The sequence below is a fragment of the Halyomorpha halys genome, unplaced genomic scaffold (assembly GCF_000696795.3).
Source record: "Halyomorpha halys isolate HHAL.00 unplaced genomic scaffold, Hhal_1.1 Scaffold2.1, whole genome shotgun sequence".
In the NCBI taxonomy this organism is placed as follows: Eukaryota; Metazoa; Arthropoda; class Insecta; order Hemiptera; family Pentatomidae; genus Halyomorpha; species Halyomorpha halys.
In genome coordinates this window covers 59,411-73,322 of record NW_027111560.1, presented here as the reverse complement: position 1 = coordinate 73,322, position 13,912 = coordinate 59,411, and the positions used below count along the sequence as shown (strand labels likewise).

At 30.5% G+C, this 13,912-nt stretch overlaps 2 protein-coding genes across 2 annotated transcripts in view; both read right to left on the bottom strand.

Moving 5' to 3' along the window:
• Parg (Poly(ADP-ribose) glycohydrolase) overlaps positions 1 to 4,822 on the bottom strand; it is a gene marked incomplete in the record, with an annotated part of 17,581 nt that extends 12,759 nt beyond the window's left edge. Inside the window, 6 exon segments of the mRNA XM_067049592.1 lie at positions 1,232 to 1,476; positions 2,518 to 2,667; positions 2,780 to 2,896; positions 2,981 to 3,081; positions 4,440 to 4,549; positions 4,621 to 4,822. Of these exon segments, the coding sequence (XP_066905693.1) occupies positions 1,232 to 1,476; positions 2,518 to 2,667; positions 2,780 to 2,896; positions 2,981 to 3,081; positions 4,440 to 4,512 (686 nt within the window).
• A 7,718-nt stretch (positions 4,823 to 12,540) lies between these two features.
• The window catches only part of LOC106678178 (uncharacterized), a gene marked incomplete at its 5' end in the record, with an annotated part of 27,707 nt that continues 26,335 nt past the window's right edge, over positions 12,541 to 13,912 (bottom strand). The window contains 1 exon segment of the mRNA XM_067049591.1: positions 12,541 to 12,876. Within this exon segment, the coding sequence (XP_066905692.1) occupies positions 12,558 to 12,876 (319 nt within the window). The 3' untranslated portion in view covers positions 12,541 to 12,557.

Genomic DNA, 13,912 nt, shown 5'->3' with positions numbered 1-13,912 from the left:
TATGCTGCTTATCCATTTCTATTAGCAGTAATAGTTACAACATTCAAATAAATATATACATCCATATGGATAACAATAAGTCATGGGATAATTATGAAGTGTAAAGCTGATTTGTTGGGATTTAATTTAATCCTCCAGTTAAGACACCATTCTTTAAGGGTGGTGATGTGGGATTGGAGGGTTTGGAATACAATGGAAGGGCCATTATTCATCGGCATACTAGGTGAGGATAGTGTTAGGATGGGTAAGGATGTCACCTGTAAAAACTGTACAAAGGATAGGACCAAGGATACTACTCTGAGGTACACCTGACTGAGGAAAGAGGAATGAATAAGCAGTTGTGATTTACTTTAGATAATCTGTTAGGGAGATAGGAACAGATAATGAGGAAGTATGTAGGGGTTAGGACTTTACGGATCTTGGTATAGCAGTCCCGGGTGCCATTTTATAATTGTTAAAATGTAAAAAAAATAGTTGTATAGAAGCATCTATTGAGGTTAATCTCTTATCTGTCACAACTAAGCTTGTACAGATTATAATTCACTAAAGATTAATGAAAAGATCATTTAAAATATATTATTTCTTAAGACTAACTCAGCTTCATAGGTGTCCCTTCACAGCTATTTCTTTGAAAGCAGACTTTGACAGGATACATTGCCATATTAAATGACACCATTGAAAGAAAAATTTTGAATTGGAACACTCTTAAGAAACCAAAGGTAAGGAAAGATTAAGAAACGCTGGTAGCACCGTAGAGGACAAAATAAATAAGGTGGACAAAGATAAAGATGGAAAGAGACTTCGAATGGAGAATAAAACACATGATTTACAAATCAAATAGCTTATATTCCTAGCATGATTTGTTACACTGTCTTCAACCCATTTCTTCTAGACCAATGTTTCCCAAAATGTAGAAGTTTGAGAACTAGTAAGCCAAAATTTCACCATATGGGTGGATACTGACTTAGGTCAAAAAGGAGATCTCTGCAGAAAATTTTTGAAATTAGGAGACTTAAAAATGTATTTATCTGATAAACCTTTTAACTAACACTCAAATCTCAAGAAAGGTAAAGAACAATTCCTGCCGCAGATTACTCTCAAGGCTGTCATGGAAACCTTCGGGTTAGGAATCATTGTTCTAGATCAACTCTTAATCTGAATTAAATTAGAAAATTATCAATATATTGTACTTTTAAAAAAACAAAAACAATTAAAATAACTTTTTAATCACCTGTTAAAGTTTATTGTAGGATATTTGCTATACTGAGTCGGTGAATTCCTTCTAGGAAAGGTAGAAAGGAAGGCATTCGCTAGAAGAATTCCAGCTTGTTCTTGGCTGATTGAAATGCTTTTAGATTCCCCTTTCTTTAAAAAAGGTATCCCACTTTTAAATGCAGTTTCGACTTCTAAAGCCAATTTAACAATATCCGGAAAGATATTGGAAAAAAAATATGAACTTTCCTCAGGAGCCAGAGTCTGTATTAAAAAATGAATAAAAATATTATATTAATTAATGTAAAAGAGACAATAAAAGAAAGTCTGCTAAAGTGCTTAGTTCAAAATAGCTTTCAAACCATTTTCAATCTATATTGCAGATGGAATCTGCAACAATTGATAATAGACCCATTTTATATGAATCCCCGACTTTCCTCCAAAGTTGGGCCAAATGTCTATCAATTGTAGTCAAACTAAGGTTCAGGCATAATCAACAATGTGGGATTTTGGTATTTATATGATAAGTACATCTAAGATAAGTTTGCCTGTGAGTAAAGGAGGGGAAGCGTACACAGAGCCGAATGTTCTCCTGCCGACCCCCCACTCTTCTGTCTTTTCTCCACTCAATTGACTGGACTACCTTTCCTGGGCATTGTAAAATTTTTAAAAAAAAATTATAACAACAAAAATTGAGAAGGAAAATTGTAGAAATAAAAACAAATGAGAGCGTTTATTAATAAAAATGTTTTATTATAGACTTTGTTCCCAGTAGAAGGGGTTTGTTATCGTGAGGAGGAGATAGAGAAGGGCTCCTTTCCCTAAAGGCAAACGCATTTTAAAAGTACTATACCATATAAATACCTGATCCCACATTATTGATTATGTCCGAACCTTAGTTCGACTATAATTGATTGACATATACAGCACCAACTTTGTCCCACGATATGTATTACTCATAATGTGGGTGAAAATCTTTGATTTTATGGACAAACTTTTTTTCCTTCAACTTTAGAGACCACGTTTCATATGAATAATGGACCCTAGGAAAAAACCTTGAAATTCTTAGTGCAATTCATTTCTGATATTAAAGTCTTCATTTGAATCTTTATTTAACTCTTGATGTAAAATATGAAAGAAAAAATACAAAAAGGTTTATATTCAATCTCACATAAATTAATTTTGAAAGCTTTATAACATGGTTGTTGTTCTACGAAATAAAAAATGAAGTGAAAACAACTTATGTTTAAACTGTGTACAGGTTAATAATTTTTAAAGAATTAATAAATTATTTTCTAATAATACCTCTGAAAAAAACTGATGAAGTGCATCAAAAGACCATTTTTGGCTGTTTTTAGAATTATATGAAAAAATAGCAGCTTCAAGATCGTTGCTGCATTTTATGCCTTTAGTGAAAGCAGATTTAACCAACTGCCATCGAGGTTTTAATTCATTCTAGTAGAAGAATAAGAAAATAAAATTAATTTCATATAGAGCTTCATAAAAAATATCAAAATAAACTAAACTACATAAATGTTTGTTAGGGATGTGCTGAGTTAGTACTAACTTCAGATACTGGAAATAGACTCTGTGGAGACTGGGGCATTCGAACATGGATGGTATCCCACTTGTCATTGAATGTTTCAGGAAAGGGTACAGGCCTTCTTCCGTCTATTAAGGGTAACTAAATATAAAGTAAAATCAATGTAAAGCTTTGTACAATTTAGAGCAAAACTAAGCTCAAAATCAAACAAAAACATAGAACTACCTTGAAACAAACAATGTGGGTTGGTGAGGGTCTCACTGGTTGCAAAGAATCGAATACATTTTTTCCTTTTAATTCATCAAGAGGTACACCACACCAAGGTGCTAATAAAACAAAAATATATTAGTCATTGAATAAGATATAATTTGTTAAAACAATAGTTCATTCCAATTACTGATTAATATAATTAAAAGAAAAATAATTCAAAACTGTCACTCTTACATGGCAGTGGGTATGTACTAAAAATACACAAGAAAATGTTTGACCATAGTTGTTGGTAATAGCCTGACACTATAAACTTGTCCATATTTATGTGAATTCACGACCGAATTCTGTTGAGAAGGATCTGTTGAAGTATGTTTTTATCTTTTAAGTGAGCATAAGTCAAAAGCTATAATCCAATTTAATCAATAATATTAATAGGGTAGGTTTAAAATCATAATATTAGAACATATTGAACTAACATGCCCACCCAGCATTTGTAGTGACATTTATGTACTGTTACACTAGAAAATATTTATTGAGAAAACAGGCCTCTTAGTATAAAACATGATCAATGAGCAAAACATGGATCAAATTAGCATTAAAGTAAAACTAAATAATATTTTTTTTTTTTTATTGTATCCATATTTTTAAGTAAAAATTGTAAGACAAACTGAATCAATGCTCTCACTTTGAAATGGTATAACCCAGACAAAACTTTTTTGATGTCATTTATATAAATATAAATATATTACTTCTATGTTTTGACGTACTTAATCTTTGAAACTGGTACAATTTACGTGTTAAACACATATTCTTTGGCTTCTAACAATCTTATTTCTTTCTTAAAATGCCACTGAAAAAAAAAAACACCCCCATTCCTTAAAAAATTGATTAGTAAATATTTACTTATATAAAGTAATTAATAAATATTTGAATATCAATGTAAAAACATCATTAGTTTTAGTTATCATAAAGCCTACAAAGTTAAAATAAATAAATAATGCACTATTATAAATATTCTAAATGATTTGTTCATGTAATACAATTTGTAAATGATAATTGATATTAGATTTTCAAATACCAGAGGACCTTGACAAACATTGGGTAAAATAAAGTTATATAGATGGCATCATCATTTGTAACATATGGAATTACATGCATATATAATGTGTAATAATATATAGAACCAAACATGTAATATGTGTAAAACAAAGCTTAAACAAGTTAAGAGGAGTGAAATGTGTTACCAATTAAATGACATTGATTATATAATTTAGAAATAATTTAAATCAACATGACTTATCAGGACGTGTGTTCTTTAAGATTCAAAGCTGAGGAATGAAATCTTACTTTCTTATGTAAATCAAATAAATTGATGTAATATTGTAGATAAAAGGTTAAGATGGGTGTTTGAAAACAATAATAAACTATTAAATTAACAAACACACCCATTGGTAGTGGACAAAATAGTATCTACCTTCAAATATCCCAGATCCTTCAGATACATTGCTGTCTTCAAACATGTCATGAGATGAGTCCAATCCAGACATGATTTGGTTTTAGTTTTAAACTGCCTTCACATGATTACTAATACAATTTCAATCTATTTAGAATTTGGAATCATAATGAACAAATCAAAATTTGAGGATAGATGTTACCTTCTTCGATTGTTAAATTGTATAATAATTTAAAACAATATAGATAGTTCACAAGGGTTTTGTAATAATGAAATTTGTTCATGTTCATAAATATTTGTCAGGTAAAAATGCAAGAATTATAAATATAAAGTGCACGGGGGAAATCATCAATATGTCTCGATACAAACATAACCTGTTGCGGTCAAAGGTTGAGGTTTCTCTTGCGGTAGTTAAGGACTCGTTATCAGGTTGATAACAAACATCCGAGATAGTTATCAGAGATCGAAGTTTTTTTTTTTTCAATTTGAGAAGGATTGTGCACTTCAATCCTTTTATGAGATTTTGACGGTAGAATTGTTTCTTCCTTTCTCTTGTTTATTCACGAGTGGACCCAGTTCTCGGTAATGATTGTTTACCAACACCTTGGGCTAGGTTGCTTATCTTTTGTAGGGACTACCACGAACAGATGAGAATAGAGTTCGAGAAAAGTACCCATTGCTGGGTGTGTAAGACATCTCACTACCTCTTAGGTGCTTAAAAGGATGAAAAAATAAGTTTAAAAAATATTAAGGAGATTCTGCATAACTGTCCTCTTCATTTCTGTCTGTATCATCATCTTTATGGACGATATTTAATATTGAAATCCAAATTTCAAATCAAATTTAAAAAATCCATTATTTTTCATCTTTATATTCAAGAGAAGCTTTACAAAAAAACAAAAACAACAGTAATCATACACGTGAAGAGGTTCTCAAATACTTCTGATTGAAGTATATCGGATTGATTCTGTTGAGCACTAGGGATTGACAAAAAAAAATAATACTCACACTTTTTATTTCCTTTCACAACGTGGAATCAACTGAAGATGCTATAGACGGACACGAAGGAAATCGCGTGTTTTCTGCTCCCCTCTAACTGTGTCCTGATCACCTTTCAGCACGATATTTTACTCTGTGAGGGTATAGTGGTGGGCAGTTCATAAACGGACTATGGTGTGACCGAAAACTGTGTGACAGAATTAAGAACTGTCATAGTGGTTTGTATATTCCATCTAAAATTCAAATTATGTTTTATAATAATACTTGAAACAATGCTGAAAGGATGTCAACTTTTTTTCCTGTAAGCCCTTGTAGAATGGAAAGTAGATACTCGAAAGTGAATATTAATTTAAGGAAGAGCAAGATCCTATTGGTAGGACAAGAGCCCAAACAAATCCATCTGAATTGCAATGGTTAGAAGCTGAAGTAAAGGAGTTCTTCCTGGGGAACAGTGGTTTGCCTAAATGGAAAAGTACAACATCTATACTACAGAATTTGAAGAGCTATTATAATCTGTTCCATTCTCAACGCATTGGTGGGGGCAAGATTAGGAAAGAAATAAAGCTCCACATGAGATAAAGATAAAGTTTAAGAAGAAGATGTTTTACAATTGTACTGTTTCAAACCTCTATTACGGAGAGTTTTTATCGAAACTTCTGGATAGTTGTAGATACTATTACGTATCTTTGACAGACGTTATGTAACTTTTAAATCAAACCAATCACAAATCGATCTATAGTTTTCATAGACCACAATAATTATTCATCATGAACACTGAAAGTTGGCATTACTAATATATATCTCACATTGAGTTTGTTTGTTTAGTTTATAAGACTTTATATGTTTTTTTTACATCTTGTAGGAATGTTTAAAATAACTGTCAGTAAGACTTAATTCAAATGAAATAATGTTTTTCGTTAAAATAAAGAAACATTTCCAATCTATAGGGAGGGTGTTTCAGGAGGTAATGTTATTAGTTAGGAGGGAGTTGGTATACCAAGATAACAACAGTAATTACCACCAGTAAGTACCACCAACCTCAAATTCCTATCCAAATTCATTGACGAGATATAATTTTTTAAAGTTTTTTCCACAGAAAATCACGTTTGTTCTCAAATTCCTATACTGTAATTGAAGATCTCTCAACTTCTGTCACCATTTCACAGTGGGCCAAATAGTAGATTTAGCTGGACAAAAATAAGTTCCTTATCTGCATATATTTAACGTACCATTTATCCGTAATACAGCCTCTGGGGCTTTTAATAGTATTGAGAGCTACCAGAAATTATTCTTATTAAGTTGAAACATAATTGGAATGAAGTGATAACTCCTGCTTTAGCTGAATTGTTTGTGTAGGTCAGAGAAGGAGCTAAGTTGTAAATTTTAATCAAAACTGAGCAAAGTCGGCTTCAGAAGTGAACATGAAATCTTCTTGTGAACAAGTGGCTTCAAAAATAGAATAATTTAACATTCAGAGGTTGAAATTTAACATTTAAAATATAGCGATTTATTTTCTTTCTCAGCATAATGTTGGAATTTTCAATGTTAAAAAATTACGAATCTTTCACCATCCAGAGAGTTTTTTCATGGTTGATTAGGATTTTTTTTATTCTGAGAATACCATGGGTTTATTTTGCGATTTTCACATCATACTCAATAAGAAGTTTCTGCTTAAAAATAAACGATAATTGGCAAAAGTGGCAGTGAAAACGTGATGTTTTCTTTGTCCATCACTTCTTTCTATTGTAGGGACGCTACAATATGAGTGAGCTGAAGAACCAACATCTCCATCGCTTTCCACTAGATAACACTACCAATATTTGTTCAAATATTGGATAATGTTGAATTATTGATTGAATTGCAAATATTTTTATGTTGTAATGTATAAAGCATTTAAATATAGTTCAGTAACTTCTTCAACTTTTGTTTTGACGAATCTTAAGAGTTTTATTCCATCCATACTAGTTCCTGATTGTCCCCTCCTCAATCTTATTCCTTATGTTCCTATCGTAAGAACCTACGGCTCGTACCCATAGGACTTAAAATCCTCTTCGCGACTGCAGGCTTCGGCTTCGGTACCCCTAAATTAACGAGGCATCTCACATAATTTGGCATGAAGCTAGAATCACACCTCTCATTCACCGCACACATACAAAACAGAATACAGATAGTCAAGGCAACATCATACCAACTCAAACACATTTATAAACCAGGGCTGTCACTTATGCTCAAATTACTCATCTACAAAGCAATATTATGACCATCACTTAGGAGTTTCGTGTAGGGATGGTGCACCCCTACTACATTTTCTATACCCAACAGCCTTGAAATCATAACAACAATACCAGAACAATACACTACAGAAGATGTGCAGAGGAACATCTCTAGAAAGACGAAACATGACGTAAATTCATAACGAACTACAGCTAGAAACTGTACAACAACACATCACAGGAGACATATCAAATTCTTTGACAGTTTCCCTGCTTCCTTCAATCCAGTATTCAGAACAGTCATCCCATCCCCCCTTCCTGCGAGGTGGCAGGGCAGGAAAGGTTCCAAAAACCGGATTAACATTACCCTATAACTCCTTTCTTCTCTTGCACCCCCTCCATCTCCCCTACTATTTTTTTGACTTCTGACTGAATTTATTGTTTACTATTACCTTTCATCTATAACTGCTAATTGTTTTATTTTGCTATTTCTCTGTCCAATCATCACAAAGAGGCTCCTCATCTCCGAATTTTTCATAATCGAATCCACATGGACCAGATACACTAGAACACCAGTTAAGTGTCTCAATGTACACCTTCAAGTACCAATGGTAGAAAAACGTAGTAACCAATTTGAATTATGTAACCACACTTATGCAACCTATTAATTTTATGATTTTTTTTTGTTTTTTTAGGATTGTAAAAAAAAAGACTGCACGCTCAGGCCCTGCAGAGCGAAGTACCATTCCTGCAAGGCCCTGTCCCTATAGGACTTACTTAGCCTTTTGTGACTGCAAGTTTATATCCTGCAGAGGGGTGGTTAGCCCTCCTTCCAGGATTTAGGGCTAGTTCCTGTAAGATTCATTCTCTCCATTTATCTCAGAACCAGCTACCTAGCCTGTATGATCAGGTATTGTCCAAGCCTTCTGGTATAGAGCACTTCACATCTTCAAATAGAGTCAGTACCATCTGACACAACCACCTCTACACTATTTTAAAAGTGTTCAAAAATTAACCATTTACTTCAAAAAGTAAAACATTTTGTAATCGTCAAGAAGTTGTAATGGCAAGAATAGCCATGCAGAATGAATTTGAATTTTAAATAAATTTAATTTAAGCACAAAAATAGAAGTTTAGGCTCAAATTTTTTTTAAAATGACACCTTATTATTTTATTTTAGTCTTTTTCTCAAAATCCACATTTCAAAATCATCTGATATTTTAAACAGAACCATTGGGCTTCAACATTTTATATGCTGAAATGATATCTAATTACATTTACTCCAAATTGCTTGAGTATTTTTTTTCAAAATAGATGATTATGAAATTGTTTGAATAATTGGAGAAAATAGTCAACACTTACCTTAGAATGTAATGATTGATTGTACATTTAGTTAATTTTGGTCTTAAATTAATTTTGTGTAAATTTGATGAACTTTAATTTAAAATAAATAAGAAAAGGTTTTCTGTCATAATTTTGGAGTTATCCTTAAATTAGTTCTGAACTTTTGTTGTGTCAATAATGCATTATTTTGTTAGTTTCTAGTTTTATAATTATATTTTAGAAAAATAGTGAGCAGTATACAATATATATATTCAGTGCATTTTTTTTTTTTTTTACTTTATCTTAAAGGATTATTTATGTCAGTTAGATAATTTTTTTCTTTCTTTTTTACCATATGTGTTTCTTACATGCTTTGAGGACACTCTTGAGAGTATCCAACACCTGTGGATTTCTTACCTCATTACATGTTTTTTTTTCTATAATACGATTCAGAATTTCTGTAAATCTTTCACCAAGTAGAATGTTAAAAATCCAACCAGAACTAAATAAGTGTGCATGGGGAAGAGACATACCTTTAACAATGTAGGTAGGGGAAAACAGAGTGATAATAAGTGCACAGTGAGGATGTAGCCCTAATATGATTTCAATATATTAAAGGTGAGAAAGAAATTTTAAATTTTATTGAAGATTACGGAACTTTCAAAGTGTTTTGGAAAGCCTTAGGAAGCCAACCGCTCTGCATACAGAAATAAAATTATTAGTGGAAGATTGTTGATTGACCGTGTGTATAGATGAATGGAATATGGTCTGGGTGCGGTAAAAAAAAGCTCAAATAGTAGAATTATACTATTTTATTGAGCCAACGTTTCGCCCCACGTTGCAGGGCTTCGTCAGGGCTAAAAAAGATACAAACACTATAGTTACAAAAAGGAAAAAAAAAATAACAGGGGTATAAAATGTAAAAACGTAAGATATAAAATTATTCCATACCATTCATAAAATTATTAGATGTGATAGCTTAAGTTTTGGGAAAACTTTATTTTAGTTTTTACTTTTTCAATATTCAGTCAAATAAAACTTTTCATATCATATTTTGCCAGAAAATAACCAAATGTAATGATTTTTTTTTTTTTTTGTTTTAAATGGGTTCACTATAATGATGTTTATCAATCACCTTTGTTTCATTCATTAAAATATATTATTCTGAAATACCAAATCATTTACTTAAAATCCTTTATTTCAAGTAAGAAATATTAAAATAATTTACATAGTTGAGTTATATATTTTCTTTTTTAAATAATTAAATATCATTTAATTTTCTGTATGATCCACTAAACTGCATATAATCCACCAAGTAGATTAAAAGAGACACGGGACAAAAAGCGCAGAGCATGAACATAGCTGTAGATATTATATATAAAAATGACTTACCATCTTATTCATATTTATAACTGTAGATATTTGGTGCAATTTTGGTAAGAAATGAAACTGTAATTTTTACTTTCACTTACCTATGTATGAAATATATAGTAAGGGGGAAAGTGTTGTGGTTATGAAAACTTTTGAATTTAAGTTTTCAATGGGATTACATGATTTGATGTTCTCTGACCGGTGTGAAATGGCATGTATGTGTGGGTCAGCTGCATAAAATCGGCTAAACAGAAGTGTCACTTTATAGAATCAATTTTTCACATTTTTCTAATTTCTCAAAAACGCCTCTAATGATTTAATGTACAATTAAATGGTTTTTAATATCAGCTAGGTCCATTGTCATTAAAATAGTTAGACAGGGCTAAAATACCAAATTTTCAAAATGACTTTCTCTAAAGTACCTTCGATTTTGTATGTTTGAAATAATTAACCATTTCAAAGTTTTGCCAGTAGTAAAAAATGGATAATTATCAACTATGGATGGATTTAATAATTAACTTATAGATAAAGGAGAAAGAATAATTTTTCTGGGTTGAAAATAAGAGTAATAATATACACATATAAATCATTGGATAGCCAAAGATTTTAGAAATAATAATATTTAACAAGCAAAGTCGAAGGAAGTAAGGGAAAATGATGAAAAAGCATAAATAAATGTGTTCTAACATGAGTTTGGCTGAGTGGATGCATGCACATTGTTTTAGTTTGTTTCAATACTAAGATAAATATTTTTGTCATCATAGTTATTAAATAATTAATCTATTTGTTTTACTTAATCTAATATTCAGTTGCCAGAAAATAAAATCATTCTTAGTAATTTCCATATTGTTTCTAAAACAATCTAGCATTTAATAAATGGTTGAGAGAATGTCAATTTTAGATTTTTATTATGATTTTACAAAAGAAAAACGTTAAAATTTTACATTGTGTAATATTATTAGATGTAATTTTCTGAAAATTGGAATTAGTCAATCTGTCAACTGAACAACTCATCTAGAAACTTAGAAAGTACGGAGAAGTATAGCCATATATGTATAAGATATATATATATGTATATAAGTATAGTGAATAATATAAAAATGGATGTTCTAAAAAGAACAAGGATTAATTTCAACTCTAAGTGGATGCGCAAATTACACCCGATTTTTATACTTGCAATCTATAAATCTTAAAATAAAAAACAACCATGAAAAGGATATTAGAACTTATAGTATCAATAATGAATGATATTTATGAAGGAATAAATAAATTAAATGGCATCATAAAATTGTTACATAATGTGTATTGATACATTATTGAAAGGAGGCATTTTACAACAGTGATTCATTTTAAATAAAAACAATGTAAAGTTTGTTTATTTTAAATAAGAATACAGCGCACAAATCACAATGAAGTAAATGTACCTGTATACATAAATTTATGCTTATGCTTATAACATAAATAATATATCATAGACATTATGATTTTTATGCACTTTAGTCGACATAATGAGCATTATATTGACAATTATTAATGTATACTTAACTTTCGCAATTAATTGTTTTAATTAACACTTTTATTTCTTTTGGTATAATTCTAAAAAAGAGTTAAACAGTTAAAGTACATCATTTTAAAAGTGCTCTTATTTTGAAATCATTTCTCTCCTCTCCTACTTCCTCGCTTTATAGACACTTACAAAAGATCGACTACCTTAGCTTAAGTGCTGTTATACATTATTCTAAACAAGAATGGACTATTTACAAAATGGGGGAAGGGATGAAATATTTACAAATGTATTAAATAAACAATAAATAAATACAGAGTAAATGCAATCATATTTCACATTTTTTACTTATTACTTTCGATGTCAAGTTGTTTTAAGTTTCTCCTTTTTTAATATTTAACAACTAACATCGCACAGTATAAAATGTAAAGCACTAAGAAAAATAGATAAATCATGCTAGAGGTTCATAAAATAATTACTATATAGGTTCACTTAAAAAATATTAAATAATGGTAAACATCATATTTGGTATGAATATTTACAGACACAGTTAAACTATCATATAAATTGATATTTAAAATTTTGACAGATGATATACTATCAAACGTCACAGATATTTAACTGCCTTGTTAGTAAATGAAACTGAATTAGTCCACAGTGAAGCATTGAAGAAGGAACATTAATTAGTACAGAATTATTGCCCGTACATGGATTGTTTTTTTTAAATTTTTAATCTTCCTCACTTTCACGTCCTTTCTTGACACGTTTACTCTTTGGGTTTCTCTTTTTCTTCGCCCTCGGCGTTACTTCACAGCTGCATCCACTCCGCACCCTGATGTAGTCAAGCATCCAATTGCTCCCCTTGGCCGAGAAGGAGGTGAAATGATTTAATCGGTGATGTGGCTTCATTTCTTCAGCTAAAGGCTCCTTAACAATGGCATAGGTGTATGAATACTTCTGAACGCAGCGTGACTGGTTGTGTAGTTTCCTGTCCATGAATCGGCATGGCTTGCCTTCGACACCTTCACGGCAAGATAGCTCATAGAATCTATAAAAAATAAAATAAAGATTTAATATCAAGAGAAATGAGAAATGATTTGATACACAAAAATTTATGTACAAAAATTTTTAAATTTAATTTATTATAATTTTTTTTTATATTCTTCCAAAAATAATAGACTATAAATTTTAAAAAGCTATATAAACCCAGGTTACATTTAGGAATGGTATTTCTGGTTGATCAGCCATTAGGTACCATCTAACTACAGAAAAGGTAAGTTGTTTACAGTACACCTTCGCATTTAAAAAGTGGTTTAGAAATAAATATTTTTTATATTTAAATGGTAAACTTCGGATAAATTTTTATTAAATTAGGAGTAGGGATAAATTAAATGTACTGAGAACAATATTTTTTTAAAGATTAAAATATAACTTTTAAAATGACCTTTGTCTGATTTTTCTGTCATACAGTTTTTGGGCTATCAAAGAAAACTGAAAATACTTGCATTTACTGAAATTGTCTTTAAACACCAAAGAAAAATGGCTGCCCTTTGTATAAGGTTAAAGAAATATAATTTTTTTTTCTCTTTAGGAACATTGAGTAATTAATAAACAAAGTATTAAACAAATAAAGCAACTATCGTTCAACAACTTCATATGGATTAACCTACAATTGGGAATTTTGGAGGTATCTTGTATATATATTCTTTTTTTTTTTTTGTTCACCCCTAAATTTGGGACTAAATGAACTTGGATATTGGGTATATAGGGTTATCTTCCAGGCAGAAAATTTTGATTAAAGTGGTGGTGAATTACAGGAAAAATGTTGTCTTGTTCAGAGGATCTATTTAAGATTTTGTGCACTTCTACAGCCCCTCAGCATTGAGTTAAAGGGTAGCAAATATAGATATGAATTATAAGTGACAATAACAAATATATTCATGGCACTTTAAAAAATATAAATATACAGAAATGTTAATTTGTTCTACAATTTAAAAAAATTGTTGTAAAAACATCTTATAACATTCTATTTTCTCTCATACATACTATTAAATCTACATATATTTGTAAATATATTGTAATAT